The sequence below is a fragment of the Anas acuta genome, chromosome 5 (assembly GCF_963932015.1).
Source record: "Anas acuta chromosome 5, bAnaAcu1.1, whole genome shotgun sequence".
NCBI classification, from domain to species: domain Eukaryota; kingdom Metazoa; phylum Chordata; class Aves; order Anseriformes; family Anatidae; genus Anas; species Anas acuta.
In genome coordinates, this window is record NC_088983.1 from 17,423,448 (window position 1) to 17,445,076 (window position 21,629).

At 36.1% G+C, this 21,629-nt stretch overlaps 1 protein-coding gene across 6 annotated transcripts in view; it reads left to right on the plus strand.

Annotated features, from left to right (window-relative positions):
* TTC7B (tetratricopeptide repeat domain 7B) overlaps nt 1-21,629 on the plus strand; it is a 132,001-nt gene that overhangs the window by 63,665 nt on the left and 46,707 nt on the right. For 5 of the 6 annotated variants that reach the window (XM_068682962.1, XM_068682963.1, XM_068682964.1 and 2 more), the window contains 3 exons: nt 2,732-2,804; nt 3,606-3,766; nt 18,780-18,896. In XM_068682962.1, coding sequence (XP_068539063.1) covers nt 2,732-2,804; nt 3,606-3,766; nt 18,780-18,896 — 351 coding nt within the window. The remainder of the gene's footprint in view (nt 1-2,731; nt 2,805-3,605; nt 3,767-18,779; nt 18,897-21,629) is intronic. The other variant, XM_068682967.1, reaches the window with a different exon arrangement.

Below are 21,629 nucleotides of genomic sequence, written 5' to 3' on the forward strand. Positions count from 1 at the left end.
AAATGACAAAGAGATGAAAGAGAACATCTTTACCCTAATTACAGAAGAAACAAATCTTGATGGCATAACCAGCAGAAGAGCTGCAACATTTAACTACGCCTCTTTTTATGTTTCATTCTCTGCAGCTGAACAGTAAGCCTCTTGATGCCTTCTTAACTGCTTGGTTTCAAAGACTTCCGAGCAGTGATAGGTGCCAGCTGAAATCTAAAAACATATCTAGCAACTCTTCAACAAACCATTGCATATGTTCTCTAGCTATGTAGGTTGAGCAGAACTTTAGTTTTGTAGTGATGTGGTTCTTTGAAATATTTGTACTAACTAGCAAAATATAAATTTATACACGTAAAATTTGGAGAACATGGGGATTAATTACATCTGTTTTCTTTGCATCATCTTTGTGATTCATTGTGTGTGTGGGTTATATACATATATATGTTTGTTGTTTTTTTTTAGTTCATACAACCTCCTAAGAACACTGTTTAGTATTTAAGTGCACATTCAAGAGTATTGATATTCAGTTATATACTCGTTCTTTCTGCTGTCTTTTCTTAGAATTAACCTGTACATATACTTATTTAAAGTGTCTTTTGAAGGTGTTAGTAATACACAGGGTGTATGTTTTCAAAACACTAGTGAGTTGTTATTGCTGCTAGCGATGATTACTGATGAGTAGTTTACATTCCACATATGATCTTGAATAGAATGGTTTGGCCCTTGAAGAGAATGTTGTTTCTGCATCCTAAAATTCTATGGTTATCTCCTATGAGAAAGGAGAAAGTATGTTTTGTGAGGTGATAGTTTTGCATATTAACATGTTTCTCCATTTGTGTTCACAGAGGCTCACAAAAGGAGTCTGATAAATCTGCTAGACTGGGAATATGCTGCAGTGTGGTTCATAGTGTTGGTAGTTGCTTGTGTTGATGATTTAGGTATAGGATGTTACCTAAAATTTGTTCCCACACAGAGTGGGAACAAAGCTAAGCTTATCAGAATCATGCCCATCTTCCTCTCACGCTTCTTTAAAAAAAAAAAAAAAAAGGAGATGGAAGTTGAAATTCTCCATTCATCTCCTACGCAGTTTATAGAACAAGCAATTGTACTGGGATCAGTATTCTGATCTGTCAAGTTTATTTTGTTTATTTTTTGTTTTTGTTTTTTTCCTTTTTAAATCATTTGCTTAGAGGACCAATTCCTGAAGAAGGAAGAAGTCTGAGGAAGTACAGTTTTGTGCAGGGACCCTTTTCTATGCCAAATTTCAAGGCCATCACTTTGTGACATTGGCCATTTGAGCAGGCAGTTGTTGCCATCTTTGCACACTGCTGAGGGGGTGTTTGCTTCGCTAACTTCTTTTGGAAGACTTTCAGTGCTTTTCATGTGGTTGGTGTGAATTGGAGAGTTTCACAGAACTTGCCAAATTTTTGATAGATAGTAACAGCTTTATTCTTTCAGTGGCTGAAGCTTGGTGACTGAACCAGTACTCTCCAAGATAAAAGATGAAAAAAGAAAAAACAGAAAACAAACAAACGAAAATTTCTACACTCTGCTAGGGTTTCATATTTGACTCTAATTTTGAATTTAGAGTTATGTTCAATAAAATATGAAGAAGCCCCCTACTAACTTAAGCTACATTGATATGTGTTGGAGTAATTGCTAAACTAATGGAGCTGTCTCTTTGGACTTGGGAAGGCAGAATTGCACCAGCAGAAGGTTCCTTTTGTGATTGTTATGAATTAAAGGTTAATTTTGTTTGCTCCATATGAAGAAGACTGATTAGATGTTCTGAAGATGATTATTGCACACTATTTCTACCTGAGCCTGCATTAAAAGAATACATCAAATATAGATTAAATGTAGTGGCACTCTTGCTGCACAGTGTTCACTACACATCATTTTGGGGTATAATGATCAGGTTTCTTTGTGTATGCTGAAGCTCCCACCAAAACAGCAATAACTTATCTTACATGGGAAGGGCTGTATTACAGTGTATTGCAAGAACTTTTTTTGTGGGATTTGTGTCGATATGAGCAATAGAAATTATGTGCATTTGACCTGAATATTCAAATCAAACAAACATTAATAAAAATGTGGGAAAACACTATTTTTGTTTTGGTAACTGGGGTTATTTGCAACAGCAGTAATCATCAACATTTTGGGAGTAAGTGTAAAATATAAGAATAAATAAAATTCAGGTCTACTTCGTTGCTACTTTTCCTCTTCAAATTCTGTGCTTCAGAACCATCCTGGTCAGGGGCAGTGTGATTGCTTGGGTACTTCTCATGCAGATGACATCATTCTTGTCCTTGAAGGCACATTGATGTGTTTTTTTTTCTGTGTGTGTATGTAAAAAATCTCTGCTTAATGAATGTTCATTAAAACTTAGTTACATATAGTTTTGTTTAGGAGTATATTTTAATTAAAGAATTATTTTGTATTGCTCGTTTTAAAAACTTATACTAAAATTACATAATTCGTTTCTCCAAAAAAATGATACTTTGGGTCATTTATAGGAACCCAAATGCTTCCCTTTAAATCAAAGATTATTGAGAAGTACAGGAGAAGTCACTGTAATGAATACCAGGTATATAAAAATACCAGTATAGATGTAGTGAAGAGATCTGAACATGCATACATGAATATATATGCATTTGCAGGGGTGTCTAACCTGTATTAACAGGAGAAAAAAAAAACACTGTTGTTTTTGTTTTGTTTCTTTGTTTTTGTTTTTCTCCAGGGCTCACAGTTTGTCTCCAACAGATCATCTGGCAGCTTTTTATTTGGCACTGCAGCTTGCCATATCCAGACAGGTTAGTTCTGTTTTAGAAGAGCAACCTCACATTGTCATAAGAACACTAAAGCATGTATCTGTTGGTGGATGCTGATGAAGGTTTCTTCAACAAAATTGAGGTTTTCCTTGTGCATATATGCATATATATTAAAAATATATGAATATATTCTCTCTGAACACCTTTGGTTTTATATACTTCTCCAGACTTCTGACACGGTATTTGCAGCCCAAGGATCAGAAATAAGACATAACACATTCAATCTATGTTTTTCATCATTAATGGTGCTTGGCAGAGAGTAACAAAGTCAATTTTTTACCATGTTTTTACCTATTAGTGTGATCTCTGTTTATGGATTATCAAGAGAGTGGGACTCTTGAATCTAGTCTTTAACAATCTAGACAGTGCTTAAGTTTTCAGTATCTGATAAGATACATGCCTTTTCTGAATACTTTCAGAAGATTTGGTTATTGCGAACAGAATTACAAAGTAAGACTATAATTGGAATTAAAATATTTTCAAAGTCATGGAGAAATGCAACCTGTATTTGGAAAAAAAAATCTGTAAGCTAATATTTTAAGAGGCTGAAGGGAACTGTTCTTTAAAACTTATTTTTCCATCTTATTTTTCAGGGTTCATATATTATTAAACTTTTGCAGATCATTGTAGAACATTAAGTCTATTTTTACACTGATGAAGAGTGTTCTACAGGAGTCTATCTTGGTGAACAGTGTGAAAACGTTAAATACATGTAATCAAGTAATAAGAAAGACTTCTAATAGTGGTGCTTTCTTTTTCTGCTTTTTTTTTTTTTTTAATCAGATACCAGAAGCTTTGGGTTATGTTCGTCAGGCTCTGCAGCTACAAGGAGATGATGCCAACTCTCTTCATCTCCTTGCACTCTTGCTATCCGCCCAGAAACACTATCATGATGCTTTGAATATCATTGATATGGCCTTGAGTGAATATCCGGAAAATTTTATGTGAGTGAATGTTGTGTTTGCTTTCTGTGCTTTCTCTCATATTTTTCATAGATGCTTATGTCATTCATTTTGAGAGACAATGGATTTGAAATTGATCGATTTTTAAGCTTTTTCCAGCATGGTTCCCTCCTGACATTTAATTCAAGTCTGATTTTTATTAAAGGCTTTTTAAATAGTGATTAAGTATTTGGTTTTGGAAGGGAGGCTAGAGCTAGATAGCTGATCTTATTTTGTCTTTTTCCACGTACTGCTTGTTTCACTGGTTTCTCCCTGTTATATGCTTTAAGAGTGTTTTTCTGTCTTCTGTTTTTATGCAATGTTCTAAGCAGGATAAACAGGACATTACTGTTGGCTAGGGGAGATTGATCCCATCCTACAGATAACTCTGTGCATGTTGTATGGAATCTGAGTTCTTTTTAGGTGTTTCCAGACATGCTTCATGATTTGAGAACTATCTAGTAGTTCTCCTAAACCTGTCTGTGCTTTCTTCAGTCCTCTGATGGATCTCTGTCAGTAAATCCAGGTTAGAAAGGCAAATGAAGCATCAGCCATCGAATTTTTTTGGTTCATCTTCTGCCACTTAGTGGAATCATATAAGGCAAAGAACATGCTGCTATATCTCTCAGAATAATTAATAATCTAGAAGAAGTATATCTGAAACTTCTCTCTGTTTTAATAGAAAAACAAAGGATCATTCAGTAAAATGTTTAAAATTACTTACGAGCATTAGGCAGATAGTTATGTGTTTTTCAAGTATGGTTCGTGTCCTTTCCATACTTGTTTGTATCTACATTTTGTGGTTAAATGTGTTGCCTGAGTTGTTTTGTTCTTTCTAAAGTTCTGGTAGTTCTAGTAAGGCATGTATATTAATGACATGAGTCATAATTGTGGTTCTACACTGTTAGTCCTGTTACATAACACAAACACCATGCTGATACAGTGTGCTATGTTAAAACCGGCTTGTGTGCAGATCAGGCAACTGGAGAGAATTATCTTGGCAGTAGGAATCTACATCAGATGTACAGCTCCTGAATTCAAGGTGCATCTCCAGGCAGTCTTTTAGAGTCTTCTCTTTGGTGCTGTCAAATTGATGCTGGTTCCAGAGAGGTCGAGGATATGACTGAGATTTCTTGTGTGTGCTCTGCAATTGATGCTGACAGCCAGCCAAACACATCTGGTCAATAAGATAAATTTGGATTGACTCCTTCATGTAGCTGGATTATTTTTGCAAGGATTTATCAGCAAAACCTCACGTTTACAATCTGTTCTTGCACACTATATCTGGTGCTCTTGAAATAGTTGTCAGCATGTATGTATGAGCATATAAAATGTGAAACACAAATGCTTACTGTACTGTTGATTCTATTTTTTATACTGCAGCTTCTTTAAAGAGCAGGAATTCATGGTACTTCCTAGCAGGCTGGGAATAAATCCTTGTGTGTTCCTCTAAGGCTTGCTGATTTTGGGATATACTAAAACATTTGATTATTTGTCTCTGGTATTTTATCAGCTTTTGTAAACATTTCAAATACCATAACGTTTTTTCTTTCATCTTTCAGTCATGTCTGCAATCCCAGTAAGCTAAATAGTACAAAGCTTTTCTTGGTATTCTCTTTATTTGTCAGAATCAAGTACCTAACTTTTTTTTTTTGCAAAATTTGGTAGCTTTACAGTGTAATAAATCTCTGTACTGGGCAAATACTAAAGTAAAACATAGGGCATATGATATAGTTTTCTTCCTATTTCTTTTACTGTTATTATCCACATACCTCTGCATGCTGTAAATGCATTGTTACAGTGAGTGCTGTCCTGCCCTATTCATAACTGTATGCTATTTCTGTTTTGCTTTTCTTGGTGAAAAGAATCTAAGTTTTCAGAACTTTATTAACACTATATCTTTGTAAAATGCCAGAGGTTGCAAGGAAGTCATAGAACACACTGAGTCGTACTGAGAAATCAACGCTGTAAAGCATTCCTCTGTTGTAGTTAATTAGTAAATACCTGTCAGTTTTTAATCTTTTAAAATTGATACATTCCTAGAGTTGTTTCACATTCAATGTTTGAAGTGCACTGTAAGCATATCATCACATACTGAATTATTGTTAACTTTTCTGAGCTATAGAGTTAGAAAGTTGCTAAACGAATGGAGTTGATCGGATAATGATTTTTCTCCCTGTATCCCTAGGTCACTAAGTAGAAAGATTTCTCAGAGCCAAAGACTCCTGTCCCATCATAATGTAACGTAGGGGAAGAAATGAACAAATGTTACACTGTGCTGTTAATGGCAAGATATAGCTTTATTTTTCAGTGGAGAGTTGTTTGTTCTTCCTTAGTCCATTATATTGTCAGCATAAACATGCAATCTGCTCTGAGCACTTACAAAATATGGGGACAAACTATTGGAAAAAAAAGTAATATACCTGTAAAAGTGAAAAAGGTATGTATTAATGTTTTCCAGAAATAATCAAAATGCATGATTTTGATCTCATTCACATCAAATGGCATTTGAACTCATCAAAAGTTACAGTTTTCCCACTATTTCATTAGACAACTTGTCCCTGTAGTATAAATGTGCAGTTCAGTTCCTTTTCATCTTGACAGGTTTTAAACCCACAGATGATGAAGCACGGAGGCCCAGCCATCAAACTATAGGGTAGACTGTGTTCTCACTATATGGTGAGATGTTCCTTGTAAAGAACCAGGGACACGCTGCCTTGAAAGCAAGGAGAGAGTGGGCAGGAAGGAGCCACAGTATATCCGAAAGTGCTAGAGTAGTTAATTGTAAGGGAGTAGATGTGCATGTGAGTTCTTTGCTGCTTGGGTTTGCCTTGTATTTTATTTTAATCCAGTGATTGCCTGCTCTGAGTGTATAAGCAGTCCCAGAGGTGTGCATTACCGTCTGGAGGTGTATTCAAGATGATGCAAGGTTGTGATAGTTTTGTTGCGTTGATACCTGGGGATAGTTTTCTTCTCGTAGTTTATTTCCACCAACACCAGCTGCAGAGCTCTGCTTGTGGTAAGTGCATCTTTGCAGTGAAACCAATAGCATATACAGTTCTCAGAGATCATTTCATTATCAAGACCCAGGATAACTGCTATGCTCAGTTATTTCAAGGCAGTGCCTAGATATGCAGGATTCCAGTCATAAATTGGCTATAGTCATGTTTTATGGCTAATGTGTTGAGTTAAACTGTCTTGTACAGTGTTGACAGCTGACAGAGAAAAGCCAAAACGCTTTGGACACTCAGTGATAAGCTCTTGTCAAATAGACAAGTGGAGAATAGTTTTTGGGAAGAGGGCATTTTGAAAGTAAATCAAATCCTTCAGCTGTTAAGAGCTTTCTGCCTTTTTATAGGGTTTTGAAAACTTTTCTTGGGAATCTTTGCATTGTCTTGTTTTAGAACAAATGTCAATGAACAGATCTGCTTTTGTTTAATGCTTTTAGGGGTGGGCAGAAGATTGAGAAATAAGTAAGCGTTGATTAATGTTGGGCTTGTACATCTTGTGCAATATACATAACATAGTTACATGTGCGATGTTAAGGAGCCTTATTTACAAATTCCTCTCCATGACCCTTCCCTGTCCTTTCACCTGCTTGTGATGAGGAGCCTATATCTTAGTGTTTTTTTGAATAGTATAAAATCTTGAAATAACACTTTTGTCTGCCCTACTTCATAGCCAAAAGAGACAGTTATGTTTCTTAATGAAATATTTTTGATACTGTTTTCTTCATCATAGCTTTTCAAGAGTACTCTGTCATTATTTCAAGTGTTGGGGCAGTTAAAGACAACTATAGTGCCTGAAATTAGCATAACTAGGCAAAATATATAATGAATATTAATAGCTAATTGTATGCTGAAAATTGAGAACTGCAATGGATAGCAGCTGACAAGCTTTTGAAGTAGGAGAAGCAGGGAACAGCAGATGGGTTATTTGAGGAGTGTAAGCATGTTATTTTAATGTTAAGTACACTCAGAAAGGAAAGACATATGGTAGCAGGTTCGAAGACAACTGAAGACTGACTTCACAGTTTAAACATTTACATTTGTTGAAGTGTGATGGATTTTTTTTCTTCCAAGAATCTTTTACAGAAGCATCAGGCCTATGTATCACTACTGAAAATTATTAAAATCCTTTCCTTCATGACCTTCAAGGATTCCTTCTGAGCTACAGTAGATTTCCCAGAATCACAGAGCCTATTAACCTTCCCCTCAGATTGTTGATTAACAAACTCATTTCTTGTTGTCCAGTAGGCATAACAGAAGAGCTGTTGGTACGTGCAATGTATGGTGGTAGGTGCATTGCTGTTCTGTGGGATGGGTGTATTTATCAGCTAGAGGGAAGAAATTGCACCATTCTGTTTTCCCAAAGTTGGGGAATAGTTGCACTGTTTTGTGTGGTGTTGGATGAGTTTGCAATTCTTTTTTTCTTGATAAAGAGAACACTGGGAATTCTTTGAGAAAAGGGTAGTAATATATGATTAGACAAGAAGTAGTGATCCAGGGGCCTTACCAAAGCCATGTCTCTGAAAAGGTCAGTGTATGCACCCTTGTCAACTTCTGACAATATGCTTTTTCAAATCCATTTCATTTTTATCTTGTCTGTCTTGGGAGTAAATGGGTTTGTTCTCAGGAATATTTGTGTAAGTCCTGAACAGAATCAACAGAATAGAACACTTCTGTTGGAAGGGACCTTCAAAGATCATCTGGTCCAGCTGCCTGACCACTCCAGGGCTAACCAAAAGTTCAAGCACATTACTGAGGGCACTGTCCCAATGCCCCTTGAGCACTGACAGGCACGGGGCAGCAACCACCTCTCTAGGAAGCCTGTCCCAGTGTCTGACCACCCTCACGGTCAATGCATTTTCCCTAATGCCCAGTCTGACCCTCCCTTGGTGCAGCTCCGTGCAGCTCCCTCCTGATCTGCCATCGGGTGCTGGGAGCAGAGAGCGGTGCCTCCCTCTGTGCTTCCCTTCCTTAGGGAGCTGCAGAGAGCAACAAGGCCGCCTCTGAGCCTCCTCATCTCCAGACTGGACAGCCCGAGTGTCCTTAACCTCTCCTCACAGGATGTTTCTGACCAGGTTTTCTGGACACTTTCAAGGACCTTAACATCCTTTTCATATTGCAGAGCCCAGAACTGCACACAGTATTTCAGGTGAGGCTGCACCAACGCTAATTAGATTGGGAGAATCACCTCTTTTACTGAAAGACAGTGTCATTTGCTTGTGAATTTTCTTTTTCTGTTAGGTCCCTCATTGTATTTTCTTTTACATTAGTTGTTATGATGTGCTTTTACAGAATGGTCCATTAAACAGGATGTTGTTGATAGGTAGATATTACTTCATGTAACAAATTGGTCATTGGCCTCAGGGTATTATCCCTGACTGTTCTATTTGCTAGGCATGGCTGGGCTATAGATACTTCTCTGGAACTTGATTGAAGGAGTCCCAGCTCAGGCCATGAGCTGGCTGCCGCAGGGTGTTCAAGGCAAGAAAACAAAAAGTTTTCAAGTATAACTAATTTGTTCTGGCTTCAGTCAGAAACTATCTTCATTATAGTTTACAGATTTACATTTTCTTAGGGACATTGAGTTCATAAGATGGCATACACCATGTATAAATACACCTCCACCAAAAGTCACAGGACTGACTACTGCTTTTGTCTGCAAAGAAGCAATGCTACTGCTCTGTGAATAAATATATAGGAAATCTTATTTTAAAGGGTGCAGTGGAGGCCATCCAATGCACAGTAAAGATACTTATTCATGCTTTCCAGAAGATTCTTATCTTGTTATTTTGGGATCTGAGGGCTGTTTTTGTTGTATCTTTTGCCTGTTTGAGAGTCAGGCTTCCAAGAGCCATCTGAAATGGCTGTTTTTATTTCATTTGTGTTCCTATGTATATGGGCCTCCCAGTACTGGGGATTTGTCCAACCAAAGTTGGAAGAGATTACCCTTCTGCTTTATTTAGTCACTAGAGAAATCTGTCACTTTTTCTGAATCTTTTGGATCAGGTTTCGCACCTTCTAGTATTCTTGGTGATTGATTGAGAAATGCTTTAGGAGATTTTTATTATTATTACTGTTAAATTGGATGCATTTCAGATGTTTTAACGAAGTTTAGACTTGGTTTCTTGATCTCCTGTTGCCAATGTTGGTGATCTAGTGATGCAGTTCATGAGATTTCCTGAAGGAACTGGACTGATAGAAGCAGCTGAAAAAATAATTCAAATACACATTGTGAATAGTTGTACTTGGTAACCTCCTCTCATTATTTGTTTTGCTACCTTGTAACTGTGACTTGGGTAAAGGAGACTAATTCTCAATTGTTGACACTTAAAACAAAAATCAGGAGCAGATGTGATTAAGTGGGGAAGAGGAAACTGGCTTCAGGATAAGGAGACAAAATTTGATTGGGCAGCAATATCACAGAAATTCAAAAGAAATCATCAGGAAATAAGATTAATTTGTTCAGTTTGTTTACATCTTTCCCGATAGTAAAACTTTCCTGAAAACTTAAGTAGACTGACTGTGCAAGGTTGTACATTGCAGTTTCAGCAGACACCTCTCTGAATTCATTTACTTACTTAAATTATGATGATAGAAGTGAGGCATGTAAAATCATTTAATGTAAATCCTTTATTAAAATATGCTTGTTCCACATTATATCTAGCTTCATGTTGACATTCTTCCTGTCAGTTAATTTTTTGCAATTATGTCATCTTTTGTTTTGATGATCATATAATTCTGATTTTGGTACGGACACATCAGAAGCTGGAGATACCACTGCAGCATGTGGTAGTTCGTTTTTATTTGGCACTCTTCATGAAAACTGAATTTTTGTTCTTAATTTGATCTGTTCCTTTATTTGCTTCCAGACATTAGTTTTTGCATATTCTTTACTAAGCAATGTGTAGTACTAGCGCCTTCGTACTCTGGTGGTAGCTACTATAATCAAGTCACCTCTAAACGTCCTTTCTGTTGAGAATGTTCCTGATAGCAGGGCACGTTCTGTAACCTTTTAGTTATGTGTTGCACTTGGGTACTGCAGCCAGCATTTTCATCGTATGTAAACAGGAGCTGCACACAATACTTCCATATTGCTTATCATTGCTATCTACAAAGAACTATCTCCATTGGAAAGGAATGTGTTAATTATTTTGAGCATAATTGCTTCATTGGGAGTTTATGTCCAATTACCTATTTACTAGCATTCTTGTTTGCTTCTCAGTCACTTATTTCTATGATGCGTTTCCACTTTAGAGTGCAAAGGCTGTATTTATTCTTGCAACTATATGCTCTTTTTAAAAAGAAATCCAGCTTGAGAGCTGTTAGTCTGTGCTACTGAAGAAATTGATTGGAAAGTTTCCTACTGCGCTGTTACAAGGATCTTTGCATTAGGAGAGTATATTACATATAAATTCAAGTCCCATTGGATACAAGTGGAATTCCTGAATGAAGGGTCTTACAACAGTCAACCTTACTTTCTCCTTTTAAAAGAAGCTACAAAATTGCAGACTGTAATCTGTTGTCAAATTCTGGACTGTGAATGAAGTTAACACTGTGAACTTCAGGATTTTCTTTTAACCTTTTTCTTCTAAACCATTTATTCATGAATAATTATAAGGCTGTCAGAAGAACACTGGCTGATAACAATTTCAATTTCTCTTAGTATATGCTAAGGTTTGGCTTCTTTAATGATACCTATAATTTATATCAGAAGTCTTTCCCATGTATATAATTGTTAAGTGCAAGAAATGCACTTTCCTAAAACTTTGGGAAAGGTGAATAAATTTATATTCTCTCAAATCATAAACATTAAATAATATATGTTCAAAATAAATTTTAGACACACTTTGTACTGATTTCCCACCTTAATTACTGTGGCATCTGTCAGTTAATCTGATTTAATTTATACAATCTGTTGACACTGATGGCTTTGTTACAGAAATTAGCTGTGATTATATGAAGTGTGTGTGTAAACATAAGTTTACATCAACATAATTATCTTTTTGCTCAAGTTCAGCTCATTTGGAAAAAGTCTGTATCAAAAAAATTGTTCACTTCCAGACTTTGATATCATTCTGTAGTGATCTGCATTGGCCTTTCTGTGATTTTATTCTTATTTTATTTATTTTATATAAGGTCATAGTCTAACGTTTCAGAAGTCATACATTTAGACTTGGTGAGGTTTGCATGTGTGTTTTTAATGTTGTGTCTAGTTTTAAAAACAGAACACCTTCTCTTGGATTTTCCTAGCGTTCCAGGATTTAAAGTTATGGGGTATGTCAAATGGGCACTTAAATGTGAAATCAATGTGAAATATTATGTATCTTTATGCAGAACTTTGTTGTCTTTCTTTTGTGCTCTAATAAGTAATAGGCTGTAAGTGTTAACTATATAAAGTTTATTCTTACAGATTATAAAGAATAAATAGGATGTAGATAATATAAAGTTTATTATTATTTATGCTACTGTAGAAATTAATACGGTTGTTATCGAGGTGACTGTGCTTTGATGCTTTCTGTGTGAATATGTTGGTTGCTGTCATTTTTATGGGGCTGCCAGTATTTTTAATTACTTTCCTACCACCTCTTAATAGTTGATAATGATGTAAATAAAAATACTGTTAGAAATGTAACTCTTAACTTCACTTAGAAGTTAGAAATGCAACTATTGTACTACTTTAAAAGGTTCTCTTATAGCATATAAAGTGTACTCAATTTATGCAGAACATAACATAAAGGTAGTTGTATTTTTAATCCTGCATTGTACACATGTGGATTAGATCTGTCCTTTCAAATTTTAGCTTCTTCAAGTGTTCACTCTTGTGTATGTTCACTCTTGTGTATGTTGTGCTGAGTATGCTTCGCCTGACCTCACTGCATGCAGAGGAGTCCTTGAAGGGTTCTCAGCAAGGCTTCTGGCATGTTATGCTATAGGGCTAATATTTCTCAAAGCGCATACTTTCAGTGATGGTATACCTATTCCTTATGTTCTTCAATCCCTGAATCACATAAATAATTTATATAAGAAGAGAATAATAATGAAATTACTCCAAATCCTAATGGAAAATAGTGCAGTCTGTTCATTTTTGGTCAGGATATAGGGATATGGACCCTTTAGAAGAAATCTAGTGGAATTAAAAGTTTGTAACAGGAAGTTGCTCAGTCTGAGGAACCTTAGGGCGATTCCTGATTACTGCTATGATTGATGATACTGCTCTAGTAGGCAGATCAAGTGGAAGAACACATGTTGTGTTGCCAAGATTTAAAGAAATGCGGAATGAAAGGCACATCTCTTCTATATGGTAGTGTGTGGACTATAGATTTCCAGCTTTGGCCCATCCAAGCTGGTATGCTCATATGGTGCACAGCAACATGCAAAAATGACTTGCTTGATACCAAAAGCAAAGCAGCTGGCTTGGAAATGATAGCCGAGGTAAGTAATACCTGTTCACTGAAAGAACTAAGGCTTCTCTGTGCTGATAGTGTTACTTGTCACAGAGCAGAGATCAGTCTTCACTATAAATTTTTAATTCATTCTAGAGAGTAGGAGTATCTGCCAGTATTTGACATACTGACTTGTCCTAATTGCCTGACGTTATTGTAGCATCTGGATGTTTTATTTCAAAAGTGAAACAGACTTGCTGAGAAGAAAGGAAGAGTTATAATTAAGACAGCAGTTTTGTTTTGCAGATTCATGTGTTCTTGACTGTGCTTCAAATGACACTGGTTGGTTGGCAGGGAAAGCTTCAGATTGTTTTAGGAGGATAGCTTATATTGATTGGGAAATAGAGCCTTATCGAGAACCTCGGAAGTCACAAGGATTCCTTATTACAGCTATCCTATTCTATAGTGCTTTTCTTGAAGTCATTGTGTATATTTTAAGAACAATTAGGTTGTTTGCTCCACCTCTTTTGGAGTCTGTCCAAAACAAACCAAGGAAGCAGTCTGTTGTACAATTTCATTGACAATCTTGAGAGACCCGATTTCCATCCTGGATGTTTTGATAGTCTATATGGCCTTTATGTGCACTAGGCTTTCTGAAAACATTGTCCTCTGGTTAAATTGTTCTTTTCCTTTCATCTGTATTTGTAGATAGAGATTGTATCTCTTTTTGGCTTCTGTTTTGGTAGGCTGACTAAATGAAGTACTTTTCATAACCCTTAGTCTCCAGTCAGCTGATCACCCTCACAACCTTGCTCTGCAGCTGCTCCAATTAATTTTTTTATCTCTGTGTGTGGAACTATTATACTGAAGATTATATATAGTTATGTATAGCATTCCAGATGTGTTCTCATGAGGCTGTTGCACAGTGGCAGTTTCTTTCTCTGTCTGCTTCAAGTAGTGCTTTCAAGAATGGCACCTGCCCTCTTGACAGCTGTCTGACTGATGAACCTGGCCATTGGGCAGCTCTGGTTTGGGATAACTGTTACCCAGATTGCTTGGTACAATCTCTCTTTGTTATAATGTCACTGTGACACATTTTCCTGTAACAATGTTACCTAATTAATCTTCCTTTTATTTTGGATGCTATTTTTTTGTTATGTTACTGGTTTGTGTCTTCTCTCTTGAAAGACCAGTGACAGTATAGCTGCTGTTCTCCAGTCATTACAGATGTGATATTTTCTTTAACGTTTTCACTGCCAGCAATCTTCTGTGTGACTCTTTGCACAGTTCTAAGGAAGGGACTATTTTTGACTGTGTTAACTGTATTCGCTATTAAAGTGTTCCTGTCCTCCATTTTTCTTTGTTTTCATATCTGCGACAACATAGATAAGGATTAGGGTAGTGGTGGGGTTGATTCATGATTTTTTCCTCCTAATTAAGGACAAAAACAGTCCTTAAAGACTAATTTTTTATTTAATATCCTTTTCAGGGTCTAGTTTAGCTTTACTTTTTAACATGCACCAAAGATACAACTTTCTGTACTGATATTTCTTTCTCTTCTTTTTTCCTTTCTCCCACTGTTCTTGGTAGGATCTCTGCACATTTGATATCTTACTTGCACAATGTTATTGTTGATTGGCTTGTCAAACATCGAGTTTTACCTCCTTCAACTTCAGATACAGTTCCTGAAAAATTTCATCATCTTTCTGTTAAAGGGCAGACTTCTTTGCATCTCAGATGTCAAGTTTATCACACTATTCCTGTTGAAATTCAAAGGCCTAGCTATAAACCCATTAGTGATTTTTCACTCTTTATTTAAACAAAAATCCAGCAGTTTATGGATTAGGTTATAAGTAGCTGTTTTATAAAGTCCTCATTAGTTAGTGAGAACAGTCTTAAATTTAATGGAGTCATTTGCCGCTTCAGTAACTATTTCATAAATGTATCAGCTGTTAGCTCCAAGAATAACTAAGACCTTCCACTTAAGAGTTTGATTTGTTCCCCATTTTGTCTGGATAATTAGTCCCCTAAAAAGATGCAATTCTTTTTTTTTTTTTTTTTTTTCTTTTTGTAATCTAATGTCAAAAATCTGTTTCCTTATGAAATACTGATGCTCCAACAAATGCCTTGCTAGTCTAGTTTCTTTAACAGAACCTGTTTTACCTACTTTCCTTCCACAAAGGATTTGACCCAAAGAGATTGCTGTTCTTATCTGTTATATTTATTCCAGTTTCACACATCACTGACAGATATTGTTCCACACTTCATTTCTATTTTGAATATTGACTATCCCTCACTACTTGCACTCATAATCACAAGTGCTGTTCCACCATGCTGTGGTTACTTTGTCATGTTTTGTGCTGCACTGTGTGCCAGTACTTTAAACATCAGATTCTTAAAAACAGACAGAACTAGATGACTTCATACTCTTATAAAACGTACAGCTTGATTTTCATCATCCTATCTCTCAGTTTTAATGGCATATTAAAAATGGATGTGAAAATTATTAGGACTGTCTTTTTTAAGCCTATAACTGTGTCAGTAATGCAGGCAGTGTTCCAGAAGAGTGATTTCCACAGATGCTTTTGTAAGTTGGCCTTACAAAAAAAATCCTTTTTCAGATGATGTACCCTTCATGGCTTTGTAAACCTTCCTGATGCTACTTGCCCCTGAGCTACTTGTTTATTTTGTTACTGACTCATACTTCCAGTAATGTTTCAGGGGAACTTGGAAGAATTAACTTTGAGAGACCTGTTCATCACATGGTGTGCCTTCTGCTTTTCCAAACTGAATGACTCTGATTCTTTCTTCCCTTCCTTCCCCCATTTGTTAAGTAAATGTTTAGTTGGCAGTTTTTCACTTTTCTATTAACATGCCTTTTGACTATTCTAAAATGTCTTAGTTATTCTGTGATTTATAGTCAAAATATTTCTCAGACTTAGAGAAACTGCTCTCTGTGGCTTTACAGGTACAACTTTTTTGTATTGGAAAGATTATTTTTGCTTTAGTCTGTGGATAATACCACACCAGTGTACTTTTTGTATGCATTTTTTTCATTAGATACAGTTTTGTAGCCTTTATTACTTTCAGTTTACTGTTTCTGTTTTAGGAAACCTGCAGTCATGCAGGCCCCTCTATTGCTATAATGCGTAAGGAACAGAGATGATGTTGTTGCATGTGTTCCAATTGCATAAAAAACATCAAATTCAGATGTGCTGCTTTAATTCTTGCTTGTATATTTCTCTTCTGCTATCTTTCCCTTGAATCCTCCACTAGTAGTCCAAGTTCTTAAACTTTTCTCGCGCAGACTCTTGCTGTTTTTTGCATGTGTATTTAAGTACTTTCTTAATCAAATCCTTTCCCATCTCCCACTAAATTTTTCTTTTAGCTGCTGCATGCTTAATCTTAGTGGTTTGCGGACCCCCTGCCTTCTCTCTACTACAGTATTCCTGGAAGTCTTAAATGCTTGAAGGCTGTTAGTGTTATGTTATATATACAGTTTACAGATAGAGTGAACCAAGGCAAGTATTACAATTAAATTGTTTCTAGAATGACTTGTAAATTTGGTGCTAATGAACTTAAGAGCCGTGCCTTTTGTAAAATGCTTTAAAATCACAGATAAAACAAACAATCAGAAAACCCTTCTATAGGCTCTTCAATCTGTAAAACGGGCTCCCTTGTTTCTACATAAAGAGAAACAAGAAATGGATTTTATGAAGTAGATTTCTCTCATTTTGGGGTTTGGGTTTTGATTCCTAGGTCTTGCTATTTTGGGGTTGGATTTAGGGGAGAGGGGATGTTAAAGGTAGAATAGATGCAGTAGTATGAGGGGAGGAGGATGTTACTTGTCTCTACTCTCTTGAGTAAAACGGTGGACAGATGTAGAAATTTTTTCTTCCAGTGCCATAGTCACAGTTAAACTAATGTCTACAGAGGAGCACACTCAGATGGAATATGACTTTAAATGACCTGTATAGGTCCCCATATACTTAAATCCAGTTTACTAGTAAGAACAAACCTATACTAATATGACTCATTTCTCTGTTCTACATTCCTAGAAAATACCCGGTGATGCTCCATATGGCCTTATTTACCTTGCTTATCCACGGGTGCTTGTTCTCTTAAACAAATTCAGTGACCTGCATTTTATTTCTTTCTCAATCCCACCAACACACACATTGTAGAATTAAGGTAGCGTGATTCTTTTTCAGATTTATGTGCTGTGTAGTTTCTGCAAAGGATGTTCAGTGCAACACTATAGCTTTAGCAACTGTAGCTTGCTGAGGTGCTTGCTGTCACTTCTTATTCTTGAGAAAACACTCTGGCAGTTTGTGGTTACTATTAGCAGCCTCAAAGTTTGTATTTGGGATAAGAAAGTTCTGAGCTTTCACACATGCCCACCCTCTACACCCTTCTCAGTCTTCCCACACAAACCATATGACCAATCATATAAAATTTTCACTTAGGATAATTAAGGTTGTACTGGAGTAAAATGCCGAAGTACACCTGGGTTTAAAAATGGAAAGTAGGCTAACAATTTTATTTGTATCCTCTCCTCCTGCTTTGTGCTCTTTAATCTTAAAACGTACTAAAATTACCTTTAAATTCGTGTTTTTCTAGTGTATTATCTGTTCACAAATGTTCTGACTTCTGTAAATATGCATACCAATGTTGTTCCTTTGTTGTTCTATTGCACTTATATTCTTTAATTGTCCAGGAAGGTGTGTGCCTAATTTAATCTTTGTGGAGAACTTTCTACTGATACATTAGTTTATAGCATATATAAAGGAATACACAGTCATCACCTTCTGAGGCTATGTGCTTTGTGTTGCTGCCATTAGAAATATCACCTTTGAAATCAGAATTAATTTATGGTGGCTTCCAGAAAACATGTTTGCTCCCTTTAAGGAAGTCTGTTGCATACATTATGAATGATGTGCTTTCTTTAGGTTCTCACTTTGAAATGTTCAGACTGTTCAAAATTCAAGTCAAATGTCAATTTCAGTGCCTGTTGGCAGCAACATAAAGTAGCATGAAGCAACATTTTCTTCTTAACCTTACTAATGCTGATGACCTCCCATATATCTATCTCATCTAGTGGTATCTTTCTCAATATAGCCTCTTCCATTTCCTATAATGGGATTTGATGGTAAAGAAGTTTATATTATAGGCAAGTAGCATGTATCAATACTGACTTGTTTTCTTTCTCAGTTAAGATTAGATAACTATCATGTGAGCCAATTTATGGAAAACACTTTCCTTTCTCATAAAAGTGGTAAAGATTTTCCTTAATGAAGCCATCACTAAAACAAACAACATGTACATGTGAAAGACAGTAACAGTACTGCTAATTTCACTAAGCTATGTAGTCTTCTATAAGTGTAATAAATAAATGAATTCCCATAAACCACTGTTTCTATCCAGTTGAAAAGGCCATTTTGTGAAAATCACTATTGTTTTGATGTCATTAGGTATTTGACTGTATTGTCATTACTTCATAAAACAAATATTTAAATTAACACCAGCTTTGAAATTGTTATTTCTCCAGTTAGATATTGGGCATCTTTAAAAAAAAAAAATCAGAATCTGTTGTCTTTTTCTTAATTTTATTTCCCTTTTCACCAGATTACTGTTTACAAAAGTCAAATTGGAATCCTTGTGCAGAGGCCCAGATGAAGCACTCCTTACTTGTAAACACATGCTACAGATCTGGAAGTCCTGCTATAATCTCACTAACCCAAGGTAAGATGCTGTAGAATTCTGGAATGTGGGATTCATTAATGCCTTGCTCTGTAGCATCCCAGGTCAATATTAGTCCTGATTTTATGTGGTTTGGTATTTTGAATGAACAAACTAATCCTCTGGAAATCTGGGGAGCTGGAACTGCAAAGATAATACTTGACAGATAAGGAGGAACCACCTAGAGTTCTGTGAAGTAAGTTGCATCAAAGTTAATAAACTGTGGTGAGAACTGATTGCGGATATTGTGTAACTCTGCTATTGTCCTTGATGTGGCTCGATGTGCTGATATTGTTTTGGTTTTCCTCCTGATCTCGGTTACAGATTTTTTTTTATATCTTTTTGTTCTAGTAGAGAGATTGCTGTAGTAGAAATTTAGTTCAAGGACTTACGCTAAATAGAGTGAAAGAGGGCTAGACATTAATTAAGACTATAGAAATAGTGGAGGTCACATGGATAACTATGACATGCTTGGAAAATCAACGTGTCTTCTTTTAAAGGAAGGTCTGAAACTAGGTTATGAAGCTAGTTAGGTTCTTCAAAGGGCCTAGCAGGTATTTGGGATAAGTTGAGTCCTCTTTGAGTTTCCAAAAGACACATGTATTTTCCTTTGCCGCATATATTTGGATCACCTATGAAATAAACAGGAAAGCTGCTAATTTAGCTTTGCAGATATCCATGCTGGTAGCTGTACAACATGTTTATCAAGCACCTGTAGAATTACCAGGTAAAAGCAGAATTACCTGCCATCAGGTTGTTGGAGAGGTTGGTAGTTTCTGGACAGGAGGTGGTGCAGAAGATATCTGTACCAGATGGTATCGGATATAGAAGTGTGATGAACATTATCTGTCCAGTTTTTGGTCTCACTTTGTTTGAGTTCAGTTATGTAATAACATGCATCTCTAAGAAGGTTGGGAGAGCTGGAAACTTAGGACCAGAAAGGGAAAATTATATTGGGAAGCTTATAAGCAGTTTAGAACAGAAAAGTTTGGAGGAAGAGCCTGGGAGGTCCCTACCTGAGTCAGTCATAGTGACTCTGGTGCTGCACTATGGAGTAGGGAGCAGGACTTGGAGATGACAGGGAGCAAGTACATGAGCAACCAGAAAGCTTTGAGCTGACTTTTTTTGCAATTCCAAGTCACTGAAGCTAGCAGCAAGGACCTAGGAAAGAGTTTATCTTCTAACCTACTGGGTGGGATTTTTAGTTTTTTTTCTCCAGTTGGTTGAGTTTGGGGGAAAGGAGCTAGGGAGGGGTGTGGAGTGGGGTTAAGAACTCTATCAGAAGGCTCTGCTGTGCAGGATAGTTAAAATTTCTATGTAAGCTTAATTTGTGTGTGGCTTTGTGTGTATTCCACACAACTTTTCACCTTCCATTTTACACATAGCAGGGCTTGTCATGGCTTGTCATTACTTTGTTGTTGTGCTAAGAGCTACTGTGCCACATTAAGGACACATTAGGCAATGCTTCCTTCAGACATAAGTATTGGTTACAGAAGCTGACAAAGAGTAAGATTTTCACAGCAACGTTTGCTAATGATCATGTCTCCATTTTTCTTCGAAAACATCCAAGTGAAAAAATTAACAAGGATTACTTTGCATCTCATTCAATTTTCAATTTTTACTACTTTTTTTTTTTTTTTTATCTTGACACTTAAAACTTTTCTTGAAGTTCTGGTTTATGATGAAATTAAAATTAAATTGTGGATGGAATGGAAAGGACCATGAATAAGTGCAGTGATGGAAAGAGAGTGGTTTCATGAATTACATTTTGAGTTATACCAAACTGTAGTCTTCCTTTGGATGGTCCATGTGAAATGTAAGGGCTGAATATTTTCACTTTGTATCATCATAATCCAAATCCGTCTGACTGGCATAACAATTATCAGTCTAACATGAAGTGTGACTGGGAAGTTCTGTTCATATGATTGCACTCAAGATGTAATGAAGAATAATAATAAAAGGTTGTTGTGAATACTCAGGTTTTCCAACCTCTGTAATTTTAACACATGTTTTTTGTTGAAAAGCACTGTTTGACAACAGTTTTTGCACTGAAAACAATTGAAGAATTTTCTTGTCGTTCTTTAGGGCAATAAAAAAAAGGGGTTTAATCATTTGAAGCTTTTTTAGAACGTTGGTTTTCAAAGATCTGAATACCCTTCATGCTTATTTGAAACATGTTTTCCTATTCCAATTAAGACTCAAAACTACTTTTAATACATCATTTTCCCAATGAGATAAGAATTCACTTTTCCGATAAGCTGTTTGATGTTAAATATTTTTTCTTCAAGTTAATCAGATTTTGTGGAATAAACTTGGTTTCAGTGTTCTCAATAATCTTTCACTAATGAAAATAAATTATGAATAGCTAGATACACCACCAAGTGTAAGTGTTAAACGCAACACTCTGTCTTTCCTTTGTTCAGCTGATTGAAAAAAAAATAAAATTGTCTTTAGTCAGTTTTTTCTCTAATTTTTTAATTTTAAAACAAAAAAATATTCTGAGATGCAAAGCTTTGGAAGGTCTATGGAATGATTATATCAACCATGTTTCTATTCAGCTTGCTTCTTGAAGTATGTTAGAAAATAGTTCAATTCTTTGTCAGTTCTTAGTTTGCATTAGCAAAACAGAGCAAACCAAGATACCAGTGATGTGCTTAAAAGATACTTATGTTAAGCCTGTCTCTCCTTGTCAGCAACATTTGGCATGTCATTGCTTGTGGATTGAGGAAGTAATTA